The 15262-nt window shown below is 36.8% G+C and overlaps 1 protein-coding gene across 1 annotated transcript; it reads right to left on the minus strand.

The window, feature by feature from the left end:
- Positions 1 to 789: 789 nt before the first annotated feature.
- Positions 790 to 10066, minus strand: LOC121528276 (ras association domain-containing protein 7-like). The gene is made up of 5 exons (XM_041815675.1): positions 9998 to 10066; positions 4622 to 4739; positions 3789 to 4424; positions 1853 to 2121; positions 790 to 942 (listed from the first exon to the last, which is right to left on the minus strand). Exons 2-5 carry the CDS (start codon positions 4722 to 4724, stop codon positions 790 to 792), a joined length of 1161 nt encoding a protein of 386 aa, XP_041671609.1. The 5' UTR covers positions 4725 to 4739; positions 9998 to 10066.
- Positions 10067 to 15262: the final 5196 nt, after the last annotated feature.

The following is a 15262-nucleotide window of genomic DNA, read 5'->3' on the forward strand; positions in this document are numbered from 1 at the left end:
TGGGAAAAAAACAAAAAAAACAAAAAAAAACCAAAAACAAAACATTTTCAGTGTTTTTTCAAAGCAGTGTGTTTTAAAATGACACTGTTTTCGTAGACGTCATGAGAAATAGCACCAAATGTTACTAAAACCTACAAAAAGAATTACATCTGTTTCATAAGACCAATGCATTGGAGAGGAATAAATCCATCCATCCACCACAAAATGCAGGCAAACTCCTGCAAACTGCTGAACTGCACAAAAATATTGTCAACATTTTGTTACAGAAACATTGCCAATATTTTTGCTCAATTAAGACATTCAACAAGAGTTTGCTTCTGTAATATCAATACAGGTATTGTTAGTTTTTTAAAATAAAATATACAGTAAACATTAAAAATTCTGATGTCATGGCAGCCTGACTATGGAATAACTTTATGTTTTAATATATATTATTAATTATCAAATATTCAACTGTCAAGTTCACAAAAATCTGTTAAATGTGCAAAAAGCATTTCCTTCTTGTGTACATCCTTCATTTTCCTATGTATTAATCTATGTCCCTTTATTAAAATAGTGTTACAAAAAGTGGACAGGTTTGTCATTAGATGTTAGACCATGTTTAAAAACTTTTTAAGTCTTCTATCATCCAAATCCAAATAAATTTGACTATTTTATTTTGTTATCTGTTGGCCTTACTCACTTCTCATTTATGGGAAATATATTTTTCTTAAAATAGAAAGCTCTTCTCAGCTTGCAGCTCCCTATCATCTCTTCCAGCTTTGATGATGTACATTGACTCAGCCGTGGTTACTCCATTATCCCTGCATTTCTGAGGTAAACGTCGGTGACGGGCAGGGAGTTTGTCTGGTCTGCAAGGGGAGGCCCAGTCTGCTGGATGAACTGCTGCAGGTTACACTGTCTCAGCTCCTTATTCAGCTCCTCAATCATCTCCCACCTGTCCTACATGGATGGAGGAAACAGTTTATCACCATCTGCACCAATTTGGAGTCAAATAGATTTACGATCAATGAATTAGAACATATTGGCCATCCAGGTATCACAAATCTTTTCTCCCCTTGAATCTGTCATGTAAAGGCTTAGTGTGTAACAGTCTGAATATTGATATGGAAAAACAAAACAAAAAATATCTTTTGTAAATATACTGTGGTGTAATTACTTCCTTAAAGAGAGTGTAATGAAACTTCTTCTGGGTTTGTTGTTCTCAGCTCTCACACTGAGGTGACAGTGCTTTTTAAGCCTGTTTGATGTTCCCTCAGAGGCTCAAACATGTTTCCAATATGTGTTTTATGTGACTCCTGCTTTGGCCATGTGACCTCAGCATTTTGGACCTCTGTTATCACACTGACATCTCAGTGTTTACATGTCTTTATTCCCTTTTCATTTATGTCAACAAATATGTCAGACAAGTGGAATAAGTACGAATGCAGGTCCATAGATGCTGCCTTAGTCGCAGCAAGGAAATGCATAGCTTTAAAAAAAACCCAGGTGGAATGAACTTTCAGGCCACCTTGTCTGAGAAAAAATGTATTATTTGAATAAAAGCAAAACGCTAGACTTTTGGAATATATGGCAATCTAACTTTGACTTTGAAAAATTCACATCAGTGATAAGAATTATGACAGCAGGATCTGAAATGCATTTTTCTCTCACAAAAATCAAAATAGCAATCGACTTTTCAAACAAAACCTAGAACAGCTTAATTCTATCATTTCAAAAGTATTTCTATGTCTTGTTTTGGCACTAAACAATGTTTTGTATAAACACAGGCTGGATAGGTTGAGCTGAAACTGAGAAAGTAAATGTTACTTGTGGCTGTTTTTTTCATGTTTGCTGCCTTTAAGAGCGGTACCTGCAGCTGTTCCTCTACAACTCCGAGCTCCCTCTCTGTTTCTGATAATGTTGCGTCCAGCGCCTCTCCCTGCTGCAGACGGTAGTGGAGTTCTTGCTTCAGGTTCCTCAGGGCCTTGTCCTGCTGCCGTACGCCTGTCTGAGAGCTCCGTGTGTGAGCTCCAAGTTTTAGATCCTGTTCCAGATGTGCAGAGCGGGCGTGGAGCTCCCTGATATGAAAGCTGTGATCGTCCATCGAGAGCTGTATCTGATGCAGACGTCTGTGCATTTCTGCAAAAAAAAATTTGGACAATATTTTAGAAATGTAGCTCATTATAACATAATTGCATTCAAGGGAAAAAGTCAACAAAACAAAAGAAACATTCAAACCAGTAATTATTCAGACATTACGCATTATTTGGAGTAGTGATGGACACCATTCACCTTGGTGGAAGTTACTGAACTCCTTAACTGACTTTGAAACTATTTTAAGGTGGAAAAGTTACGTAATGGTTCTTTCAGACAATTGTTATGTTACTCTATTTGGTGAAGTGCCTTATTTTTAGTCAAATGTCTTTGTTGGAGCAAAGGCTCATTATTCATCATTTTGAGTCCACATGCATACAAGGTAACCCAGTGATGTATATTTGGATGTAATTCCATCACAGAACAGTGGGTGGAGCCTTTGCTTATGCTGCATTTACTCAAGACTTCAGGTGATTACAATTGAGTTTCAAGGAAAGAAAAAGTTTCAACCTTGTACAGGTGCATCTAAAAAATACATCATATAAAAGTTCATTTCTGTCCTGTGATTTAATTCAAGAAGTGAAACTACCATTTATTCTGGATGCATCGTTACAAAGTGAAATAATTCAAGACTGTTGTTTTTTTTAATGTTGATCATTACAGCGTACGGTTGACAAAATAGAAAAACACTATCTCAGAATATTAGAATAGCACACAACACCAGTCCAAAAAAGCATTCATACTACAAAAATGTGAATCTTCTGGAAAATTATGCACATTTATGCACTCAGAAGTTGGTTGTAGCTCCTTTTGCACAAACTACTACATCTATGAAGCAAATCAGTCCGTGGCACTGCTGGGGTGTTATGAAGCCCAGGTTGCTCTGATAGCAGCCTTCAGCTCATCTGTATTGTTAAGTTTGGTGTCTCATCTTCCTCTTACATTTCCTCAGACTCTCTATGAGGTTCAGGTCAGACCAGTTGGCTGGCCAATCAAACAAAATAAGCTCCCATCTGAACAGTTTGGGTCCAGTTAGAAAGTGACAGGACCAATCAGCGACAAGAGGCAGTATTTTCGGTGCGGTGGAGTCGTGACGTAAGCAAGCAGCGACAAGAGGCTGGTGCAATTATGGCGGAAGAGATTAGCGTGGATGCTGCTTCTCAGCCTGAGAGTTCAGCCAGTCCTTTCAACAGTGACCTTCTGTGGCATATCCGTATGGTGAAGGGTGTCAATGATTGTCCTCTGGACAAGAGGCAAGTCAGCAGTCTTCCCCATGATTGTGGATGTGTGAATGTGAGAGACCGAAGACTGAAAACTTTTGCAAACAAGACTTCTCCACAATATTCTAATATTTTGAGATAGTGAACTTTTGATTTTCATAAGCTGTAAGCCATAATCATCAAGAGTAAAACAAAAGGTCTTGAAATGCTTCACTGTGTATGAGATGAATTCTGAATATATGGAAATTTAACTTTCTGAAATAAATCATGGGGAAAATGAGTTTTGGGATGAATGGAACATTGTTTGGATGGATTTATACATTTATATGAGTTATAAATCTGAACAACTGGACTAACTCATCCAGACTGAAAACAGAATTGGGCATGGTTTTTAGTATTTTGGGCAGAATATGTATCCCTAATATCCCCAGGCTTTCTAAAATGTTTTTTCTACCTTCAGGGCCACCATAGTGAACGCAGTTGAAGACCTACCTTGCTCTCTGTCGATCTCCTCCTGTAACTGTCTCTCCCAGAGCTCTCTGTGCATCAGCTCTGTCTCGTTCTGATTCAGCATCTGCTCCAGCTCCTCCAGCTCCCCTTCCTGGATCAGCTCCAGACCAGCAGACGACCTCTCCTGCTCCCACATCTCTGTCTCCCTCTCCAGAGCTTGAAGCTCAATCTCCAGGTCTTGAAGCCTCCTCTGTTGCTGCAGAATCTGTCTAAAAACCTCTTCTTTGACAGAGGAGGGCAGAGCCTTCACAAGGTTATGGGAATCAAGGAAAGAGACCGGGGAAGCTCTTGGCTCCGGTGAGGATTGGGGTGACGGAGACCAGGCCCTGTTTGATTTAGTCCTCCTGGGACTTGTTGAAGGACCCAGATTAAAAGTGAAAGCCTTTTGTGGCTCCCTACTCCTAACAGGATCTGGTTCTGATGGTCTGGGCAGAGCTCTCAGTCTAGTGGGTGTGTCTTGACCGTCACTGAGGCTGGGACCTGTCCTCTGCAGGTAGAACTGGACCTCTGCAGCCTGCTGCCCCAGCTGAGCCAGCAGCTTCAGAGGACAGTCATCTGCAACCAGCTGTCGGTCTGTTCCTCTCAACCTCAGGATCAGAATGTACCGACCTGTCTGACCTGCAGAAAACATAAGTAGGAAAGGTTTATGTTTATAGAGAGATCCACTGACCGATCATTTTATTAGGTATACCTGTTTGACTCCTCATTAACACAAATATCTGGTCAGCCAATGTCATGGCAGTAACCAATGCTTTTAGGCATAAAGATACGGTTAAGATGATCTGCTGAAGTTTGAACTGAGCATCTCCACTTACCGATTGATTGTGCTAGAGCTACGACGACATCCTGGCAGGAAGTGTTCAGTGTCAGACCACACACTACTCGGACTATACCGTCCACCCAAACCCTCAGCTCCATCAGTGTGCTGCACAACTACCAGGAGAAAAAGAGAAAAAAGGAAAGAGGAAGTTGTTTAAAAATGTAGTTTAAAAATAGAGGCTTTTGAGGTGAATATGCCTATGTTGGCGGTCCTATATTCAGTGAAAATTTAGGTGGTTGGTTGAAAATGGAAAAAGGAAAAAGGGCGCTATTTTTAGTTTTGTGGTTTTGACGAAAAACAGATTATACTTTAGTCCCCCGACCCAGAAATTTGATTTTTTTTTTCTTTTCATAAATAATTTCATTTACATGTGTTTGTCAAGTCCATGCTGTGGTTTATCTCCTCCATCACAGTCTTTCAATTTGAACTTTAACAGACAAAAATGTAGTACAATACTTCAAAAACAGTATACTCAAGTTCAAGCAAAATTATTAAGTTTAATTTCACAATAAAGCTACTCAGCTACCATTACATGATTAAACGTAGTTAATTATTTTCACACCTGATGATACAAACTCAAAAACATCCTCTAATTTAAAGAATAGATAACCTTCGGGTTTTCAACTTTCTCATTCCTATTGACTTAATTTTCAAAAAAGCGTGTTCTAGCTATTATATTTACTAGTAGTACACAAATGAGGAAGTAAAAATGTACAAATCTGCACAAAATCCCTTGTACATGCCTCAAAACTGTCTCCTACTCAGTGACTAGTCAGACTCCTCACAGCTAATGAATTGTTTGAAATTCTGACAAACTGTGCTATAAATGTCACTGACATGGAGCGTTTTAGATGTCTGCCACAGTGAACTGGCTGAAGAACTGAGAGTTAGTGACTGGTAATCATGATTGTCCATCAACCACAGGATCAGATATCTCAGTTGAATGCCATGAATTCTGTATGTTAGGACACTGCAGGTGATCATTGTAGGAGATGTGTGTAGCACACAAGGAGATTATTCCCTCTGTGCTTTGTTTGATGCATTAGTTGTGATGTTGATAAAAATCATAAAAATCTGTGACCAGACCAGTAAATCAGGACGCACAGTGTGCCATGTATGAAGAAGCAAAAAGGTTTTTTTAAAAATTTAATCCTGACAGATTTTTTTTTTTTTTTTTTTTTTTTATGGTGTCCGGGTTTCTTCAGTTTTTGATTTTTCTTTTTAACAAAAAACAACTTTTCATTTAGGTGCCACTGGCTAAACAGACACAAAAACTTGGTTTTGATAAACAAATAATTTGGGTGACTTTTACAAACATGAAATAAAGTTTGCTGACTATTTCAAGTCTCTCCTCTAAACATATTTTCATATGTGAGAGTCTTTGTGACAGTTTTACATGATGCTTAGTCAAGCACCTGCTCTATAAGTTTAACCTCAATACTTTAATACGTAATACTTTTTTTTAAAACTTGTGCATATTTATCATTTATCTCTTTTTGTGTGCCTATACCTTGGCATTTTTCTTTACTTGATAATTAAAGATCAATAATCTCTCTGAATATGCATTTTTGACTAGATTTTAGTTTTCAGTTTCATTGTTTTTTAGAACAACTTGTTTATTTTGTGCATTTGTATTGCACTTTGTTGAGCATCTCTTGTTTTGTAATTGGCCTTCTAACTATAAAATGTATGACTCAACATGAAATGTGCATTTATTTCACAGAGATAATGATGTCCTCCCCCGTACCCGGTGAGGAGTTACTTCACATGCCTTATTTTGGGGTGACCATCATGTTGGAAAGCTACAACATCCAGCCTGAATCTAACTTGAGTCTTTTTTCCCAAACCTTCTGTCAACAACTTTCTTTTTCCCTGCTGCTTCAGGTAATATCACACAAGCTCGTCAATATCAAACAACTTTTTTATGTTCTTAAAAGATGCTTGTATTATTTTCACATTAAATATTTTATAGCATAGCAAGATAAATTGGTCTCTTACTATGATTTAATGGCTAAATTCAAATCATGAGGCCTTTGCTTACTTATTAAGAATATTTTTGCTTCAGAGGCCTAAATCCAGCATTATGACCTCACTGATAAATAATCTGAATTTTTTTATGTAGAAAAAAAGTGGTGAGAAAACAGGAGTGTCCTTCCAGTCCTCCTCTGAGAGCTGAATGTTTTCTTCTTGGTGTTGGAGCTGTTTTACAATGACATGCAACATCATTTTTGAATCTTTGAGTAACACGTGTTATTTCTAACATCTGTCCTTTTTGCTATCAAGGACTTCACTTTTTAAATCAATATGAGACCGTTTTAAGATTGGATGGAATAGTGGATGGATTTTTTTATTCACTTTAGAAATATTTTGTCTATTTAAATAGGATAATCCTAATTGAGATTAAGAATCTAATTTACAGTTGTCCCGGCTATGACAGGCAGCAGCACATTAAGCAAGGTTACAACCATAAAACACAAAACTGTCACAAACACAGATCACCCAAATCCTGGATCACAGAGTAGAGAGTCACCAGTCAAAACCTCTACAACCTGATAAATCTTCCTTTGACACCTTGATCTACTTAAAAGATTTGAAGAGTCAGTCCTGAAGCAGATTCCATGCTTCAGTGGTATACTAGAAACTCCTTTGACCCATTTAAAGATGCACCTTTGGGACAAATAGCAAAAGTAACTTCAATCTTGTAACTGAGTCACAGACTGTCAACATGTTTCACATCAGAATAATTATCCAAGCATGAGGGATGCAGGTTGTGTTATAAATAAGGTTATAGCAATAATTTACTCTGTCCAGCCAACTCGATCATATAGAGTACAATGATGAGTTAGTGACTCAGAGTTTTTTATTAACTTTTATTCTCTATGGTGTACAGTTTCAAAAGACTCAAGGATCAGGATATCTTCTATCCCAAAAGAGCAGTTTGCTTCAAAGCAAGCAGAACTACACAAACTAGTTCATTAACTATGAAATGAGCAGAAGAAAATCAGAGCACATTAGAAAGAAAACAATGCCAGTAAATAAAAATCACAAACTAATATCAAATTAATCCTCATATGCTGTGTTCTCTGTTAAAAGTCATCCAGACCTGGATTAATGTTGTGGATGCTTTTGAATTTTTTGCCTAAAATGTGATGCTTCATAAAGTCAAAGTGATAATATGTAGAACTTTGGACTAAAAACCACTTCTGTGTTTTATATAATTTTTGATCTAGTTCCAACATTACCTCAGATAGTCCAACAGTTGTCAAAGCTAGAGAAATCCTAAATTAACACGACAGTAACAGGATGTGTCTTACTACAGGGGCTGCCATGAAGCCACTGTGATAGACACAATAACCCCTGTCTTCAAGCATGAAATATGAACTGTGCCATTTAAGATATCATTTACTGTTCAAGAATATTTTCAATATCAAGACCTAGTAGATTAAAGACAAATGCAGATTCACACTTTGTTAAAAGGCTGTACTGTAGAGCCCTGCGTGTTTCTGCACCATTATTAGCAATATGTGTCAAAGAAGTCCACACCTGCAGAACTTTAGTCCATTCTAGTACAACGCTCAGACTTACCAACACTTCATTCAATTAACAAATTATAATAATTACACTTTCTTGCTGAAGAAAATATAAGCCATCAGCTTCAATGCCAGCTAGGCATTTCCAGGTTGAGTGGAGATCAGATGCACTGCTCAGCATGCTCAACTCTGTGGCACCCACACCCATGACAGATATTACCAGCTTTTCATCATGTGAAACTTAATGTTCTGTTTAGTAAATACACTGTATGACATGCTATTTTTATTGAACAGTCCTCCATTCAGGACAAGAGGTAAACAGAGGAGGCGGGCAGAGCTGTGCAGCACTTCTTTACTCATCATCTTTTGTCATTGTTGTGCTGAGAGCCCCTTGGTGGCTGAATGTACGTGCGGTGTGTTTAATAGTTAAAGTAAAATCTGAAAAAATTAAAAGATGCATGCATACAAATATGTCCATGGTTGACCAGGGTAATGAAAGTGGCAGCAAATAGTCTATTCATCAAAGCAAGAGAAAAATATGATGCATTCCTGAAATAAAAAGTCAGCTGCAACTTAAACTTTTCTACAAGCTGCTCAATATGAAGCCTAAAGATAAGGATCATTGATTAAGAAAGGATATAAGCTAGTATTTAAATCACAACATCCCATTGGATTATAGGTTGATGGATGGATGAACATAACTGTGTAAAACACATAGGCCTGTTGAGACTTACTGTTGATTTTAACTTTCTGAATGCATTTCTTTTTCAGTAGTGTTGCAATATCAGAATGAATAGCTATGTGATTTAACTGTTTTTTTAATTCACTGTTTTGCTACTCTACATAATCCAGAGGTAAACATCTGTCCAACTGAACTTGATAGTTTCAGATCTGTCTTTCAAGTGTCAGTTTGACTCTGCGGCTCTAAACTGGATTTACAGATTCACATGGATCCAGGTTTTTGACAGTGTGTGAAGTGGTTGAAGGAGAGTTGTCTGTGTGTGTGTGTATTATGTTTGCAGTAGAGGACACACTGGTTTGCAGAGAGCAGGAATGTGGCAGAACACGCTGACATTCCTGAAGAACTTAAACTCCACCCACACATACCTTCACTCTCTGTTTACTAACCTCCACTGTCCCAAATCCTCCTCACTATCACTACGATTTAAATAATCACAACAACGTACAAGCTACAAAACATACCAGTGTTTGTCAAAAAACCATCGGGTTTAATCCTCTAATATGAAATAGGGCATGTCTAACTGAAAATGGTCTCTTTGCACCACATTTTCTTAACAGAAAATACAATTGTTACAGCAGGAAGTACATCTTTATGATTTATTCCCATATCAGAGAATTTGAATATTAGCCTATCAAGCTTCATTTGAAAATCTTTAATGGAGGCAATGAAGCTTTTTGAAGTTAAAATAGTCATGATTGTAGTGCATTTTCTGTACTCAAAGTGATAGCCATCCCACTAAAAATTTATGGTTGCAGCCCTGATTTTTTTTTTTTTTAACTATTTTTGAATGTTAGACCAACTGTGACACAGGACTTTTAATGTCAGTGTATATATTGCTTTGGTTTTAGATGCATTTTTAGCTGATGGTGATTGTTTTTTACTTTTTAAAGTTCTTTTGAAGTAAAGTTTCTGTTGCTTTTATGTATGTATGTATGGTTAATAGTCAACTTTGAATAAGGTAAAGACTAATGCTTAAAAGGAGATCAAATTAACAGGCCTGTGAAGAAGTAAAATCTAAATTACAAATTAAAATGATGATTCCAGTAATTACAACACAATTACTAATTTTTAAAAATGTTAATGCTCATAATGCACTAACCTTTGAGTTCAAGCTCCTCTCAGTTTCATTGACAGTTCTTCTTTCTCACCGCTGTTTTCAGGCTGTGACCCACACACTCACACACAGACACTCTTCAGTGATGGACGAGGAGGAGGAGCAGGAGGAGGAGGAGGAGGAGTGAAGCAATGGAATGTGGCGTTTCTGGATGTGCTGTGTGAAAAGTGACATCACTCGGACAGGTAATCAAGAGCAGTTACCTCTGATAATTATGCTTTCTTCCATTTTCACCTCAGAGAAAACAAAAAATATAAACCTTTTCCACGACCTTCTTTAGTGCAGAAATTACTTATAGATTCAGATTTTACTAAAAATATCAGGTGGTGTTTTCTCTTTCTTTATTTCTACAATACTCTTTCATTCAGGTGTGAAGGTAACAAATGACATTTTCTCATGTCTCTGTGATTGAGTGGCTTTGTTGTGTATTTATAAAGATCTGGGGGAGATGGACCAAAAATCAGATCTTTTTTAGCCCAACTGCACATGTATCTTAAATTTTTCATTTAAATAACTGAAACTAAGTCAGTTTTAAGTCAAATCAACATGAACCAAATGTAAAAAGTCACACTGTCACTTATATTAAAGTCTTGTAAAGCAATAAATAATGTGTATTTTAGGACTGTAGTATGACACAGGGCTGTGCTGTCAACCACCAGGCCAAAATTCAGAAATGAAAAGCATCTTTCAGAAAAAAAGTTTCAAAATCATGAAAAATGAAACAGCAATATCTGCTCTAAGTGTCTGTGCAGGTGCTGGTTGAATGCACTGAAGCTATGCCTATTCACCAGAAAGATGATCTTCTCTACAGTTTTAAAAAATGCTGCAATCTAATTGGAGGGCTTATCTGTCTGCTCTCCAGAGCCCGCCAGCTCTTTGTTAAAACCCCCAGAACTATAGTCACATTCATGTCACGCAGATAGTTTAGTGCTGAAAAATCTCATCCGAGATCTCATCCTGAGTTTTAAAGAGTTCATATATCCCCATATTTCATTTTCTCTGACCAATCGGTCACATAAGAGTGTGAGTGAGTTGTAAAGTTCCTGCTAAATACACTCCATATCCCAATGTTGCTTTTTAATATAAAGTCTTCAATGAAAATGAGAATCAGAAGAGACTTTTATTACAAGCATTAACAGAAATATAATATGTCTATCAACCATCACTTAACAGAACTTAAGCATGGTGATGCTCACAGAGAGTTGAAAGTATATATATGTAGTTTTCCACCACAAATCATTTTGTTAGTTTTGTTGGTAGGTTGGGAAAATTCCCCTTAACACTTAACAACACCACGATTTTTGGCTGGCTGCTAATTTCTAATGGCGTAGACATGAACAAACAGTTGATGGCATTAAGATAACGTGCTTGGTGCTTTTTTTTTTTTTTATATGGTACTATTAGGGGTTGGAAAATTTCCGTGGGGCTTACATGTACCACTGAACCCACACTTAGCTCTGACCAAAACAACAACAAAAAAGATTTCCCCAAATGGTTAAAAACTCACATGGTCCAAAATGAAGTCACATATAGCTCCCAACCTTTTTAGACAGCAACTTTATTCTAAAATATCAAGTGAGTCTGGAGATTAATTTCTGATTTTGCTTGATGGGAACTTTAACATTAGTAGTTTAGTTTAACTGAAGGCCTTACCTAGAATATCAGTTTGTCTAAACAAAAGGTAGCGTTGGTTTGAGTTTCAGTATTTGATGAACCAGGTTTACATGGAAGTCAGTATGGTGAGTTCTCAGCTGTGATTAAGCAGTGACGTCATTGACACTGAAACCGGCCTCCTCCCTCTGCGAGTAAAAGATTAAAAACTAGAAGGAGTGGCTCTCTTCAGTCCTGCTCACTCTCTGTATCTCCTGCATTCCTCTCTATAAGTCATGCTATTCCTGTGTGTTTGTGCTTCTGTAAGAATGAAGTTGTGTGATTTTTCATGTGTTTGTGTAAATTAACAACGAGGATCAACATGCTGCCTATCTGGTTTACACAACCCTGCATAATCACAGCAGCACACAAAGACAATCAGACATAAAAATATGACTAGTCAACAACAGCAGATGTCACTTTGGGAAAATGCTGTTAAAAAGGCAACATCTTAAAAGCAACATTTGTATGAATCAATTAACTGTGCACCAGATGTCCACCTCTTGTTTGTTGGGCTCACCATATAATTCCAACTAAGATTAAAAAAAGGGGGAAATGAATTGTCCAAATTTTAAGAAATATCAAAACTAAGAAAGTATATATAAATAAATATGTAAATAAATAAAATTTATTTATTCTACTTTTTAAGAAGTTAAAATACTAAACATGTAATCAAAATTTCCAGAACAGAGAAAGCTGGATTTCTGTCCATAAATAATAGGTTTTTGACTAATGCTTCTCATCGTCAAATGGGTTAGACAAAGAATGGCTAAAAAAGAGTTTTGGGTAGATTTCCAAGAAATATACAGAACTTTTTAAATTTTAAAGTCATAAATTTTTGTAAACAAACTTTCTATGAATTTTTGGGGTTATTAACTTGTAATTTTATGGGGGAAAGATGTATTTTTTAATATCACTAAGTTAAAATTTACTTGCAAAACAAAACTCAGATACCCTCTAAAACTGTCAAGTTAAAAAAAATAGGCTAAAGTATAAAGAAAAACATACCACATCAGGTAGACATGCTGTTTACCCTATATTATGACTTCAGTTGACAGCTTTGATGAATTCAACTTTTTAATACTATTAAAAAAATTCCTTTTTTGTTTTTCAAAAGTTTTTTACAATCTAAAAAAATTGGAGTTTGCCACCATACATTTTTAGTTCTTTATTACTTTTCAGCCTGTCCTTGTATGTCCTTGTTAATGTAGTTTAGTAAGAATCAAAAAAGGGAAAAGTCAGTAAGTTCTTAGCCAGTCACTGAGGAGATAGGTTTGAGCAATGAGTTTTATTTTGACTTTATTGGAACAGCTGATTAATTCAGTTCCTCACTGATGTTTGTCTGGAGAACATTTTCTTCTTATAAGCTCCTCTCATTGAAGACCTCATGTGTGAAGAGTGCCCCCTTGTGTTGTGCTTTCCCATTGGTAGTCAATGATTTTTTTTTTGAGTGCACACCTCATGACCCACTGACAGCTCTTTTAGCTCTTAACATCTTCAAATAACAGTGGACAGCAGTGTAATCATACACATATAGGTAATCATACACACATATGTGGAAAGAAAAGTAAAAAAGTGTTACGTCACTTTTACATAGATTTTAGACATCTGTATTTTACAGTATGTCTCAATCAACTTTTTATTTCTTTTCCTTTTTTAAGATATGCTTGGCAAAAATAGGCAGGGCAAGATGGCGTAGCGTGGAAAGGTGATGGAGACACGACTGGCATCTAAACACGGATATGGTTTGCTGGGCACCATGCTGTGTGTGCTGCTTTTCTTCTTTAAAAAAAAATATTCAGGTTTTTAGGACATTGCAGAAAAAAACAGAACAATGGGTTGAGTACTGAATATGTTGATGGCACAGTGGAGGGAAGAAGTGCATTCATGAAGCCACAGCTTACGATCCCTGACATAATTCAAGCACCTGAGCCCAGTGTGAGTGAACATCAGACAGCCCTTTTTAGTGGGCTGAACATGTGGGCCTGGGAAAAAATAGCACCAAATTGTTTATGACACTCTATAAAACTTGCATGTTTTTGTCCTGTTTCATTGTTTTGTTACAGTTTTTGTACTGTCTTAGGCTCAAGCACAACTATTTTTTATGAAATACATCTAACTGACTGAAAAAAACTATTTGGGTTGCAATCCTCCTTGAGGAGTTGATGTTGGATCCTGTTACTAAACCAGTTGAGAACCACTGCTATGGCAGACCTGCAATGTGTATCTAGTGGACCAGTTCCTGTGGCAACCCCGACAACAACAATAATGACTCTGATGGGCGGGAAAAAAGAACACAGCACTGAGAACTCAGCCATTACCAATAACAATCACAAGTCAAGATTTGCAAGGAAACTGTCTACTGTTTTGAAACTCCTCATCAAACAAGAGCTCATGCACTGTCAATTTTAAAGCGTGATTTGCCAGCTTTAGGATGTGAACTAATGTGTCAATAGTGATGAGAAGTCATCATTTCTGAGGATTAAAACAGGAGTCCCACAAGGCTCTGTGCTACTGAGCTTCAATTTGTACATGAATGAACTACCTCAGTCATGTGTGGGAGCAGGTATTCAGATGTATGTAGCTGATACAGTCTTGTATGTGTCTAGTAAGACCTCATCTTCAGTTTCTGTAAAGCTCCTTCATCATTTACAGTCTGTAGCTGTTTGGTTTGAGACCTCATGTCTTACACTTAACACAAAGAAAACTGTCTATTTGTTTGTCTACCAACTATCCTCAGTTAAAACTGACTTAAATCTTTAATTCAGTCTATTAAGACAGGTTTATGACATGAATTATCTAGGTCTCCATTTAGACTCTAACCTGGTGGACAGAGCCTTCTCCATAGCTGCGACTCACTCCCTAAACATATCCATGACTGTACAAACTCATCCACAACCAAATCACTGCTCAGAACTCACCTTTTTAAACTGGTTTTTAATGTGTGATTCTGATTATGTCTTCTCACTTTGCTGCTTGATTGTCTGCTTGTTTGTTTGTTGTTGATTGTTTGGCTGTTATGATGTCTTTTTGGCTTTTTTTTTTTTTCGATGTGTAATGTATTTTTAACTATTGTACAGAGTCTTTGAGTTTCTGAAAAGTACGTTATGGAAAAAATGTATTATTATTATTATTATTATTATTATTATTATTATTATTGTTATTACAATATTATTATTAAATTTGAGATGCATATGAAAATGCCTTGCAGGACTGCTAAAATGAACCTTCAAACATTAAAGCTTGTTATTGACTGCTTAGCATTTCATGCAGCAAATGCTTTTAAGCACTCTATGATTTTCTCCCACATCAGCTATTGTGTAACCTCCTGGTCACAAGCTGCACCTACAACAAACCTATGATGATGATCTTCAACAGACAGATTAAAATCCTGGATAGGAAGCCAACAAGGTCACATGACTGCCATAATAAATTGGATATGTTAAGTTTGATCATTTTATTAAATTTGCCAATCTTAAACTAATTCATACATGTTTAAATAATCAGGCTTCCCAGGTTGTCAGTGATCTCATCATGTCCCTCAGAGTATCAGGCTCTGTAACACTTAGAGCTCAGTGGGACAAACTGAATTTTCCATTC

Source organism: Cheilinus undulatus, linkage group 1 (assembly GCF_018320785.1).
Source record: "Cheilinus undulatus linkage group 1, ASM1832078v1, whole genome shotgun sequence".
Lineage (NCBI taxonomy): Eukaryota > Metazoa > Chordata > Actinopteri > Labriformes > Labridae > Cheilinus > Cheilinus undulatus.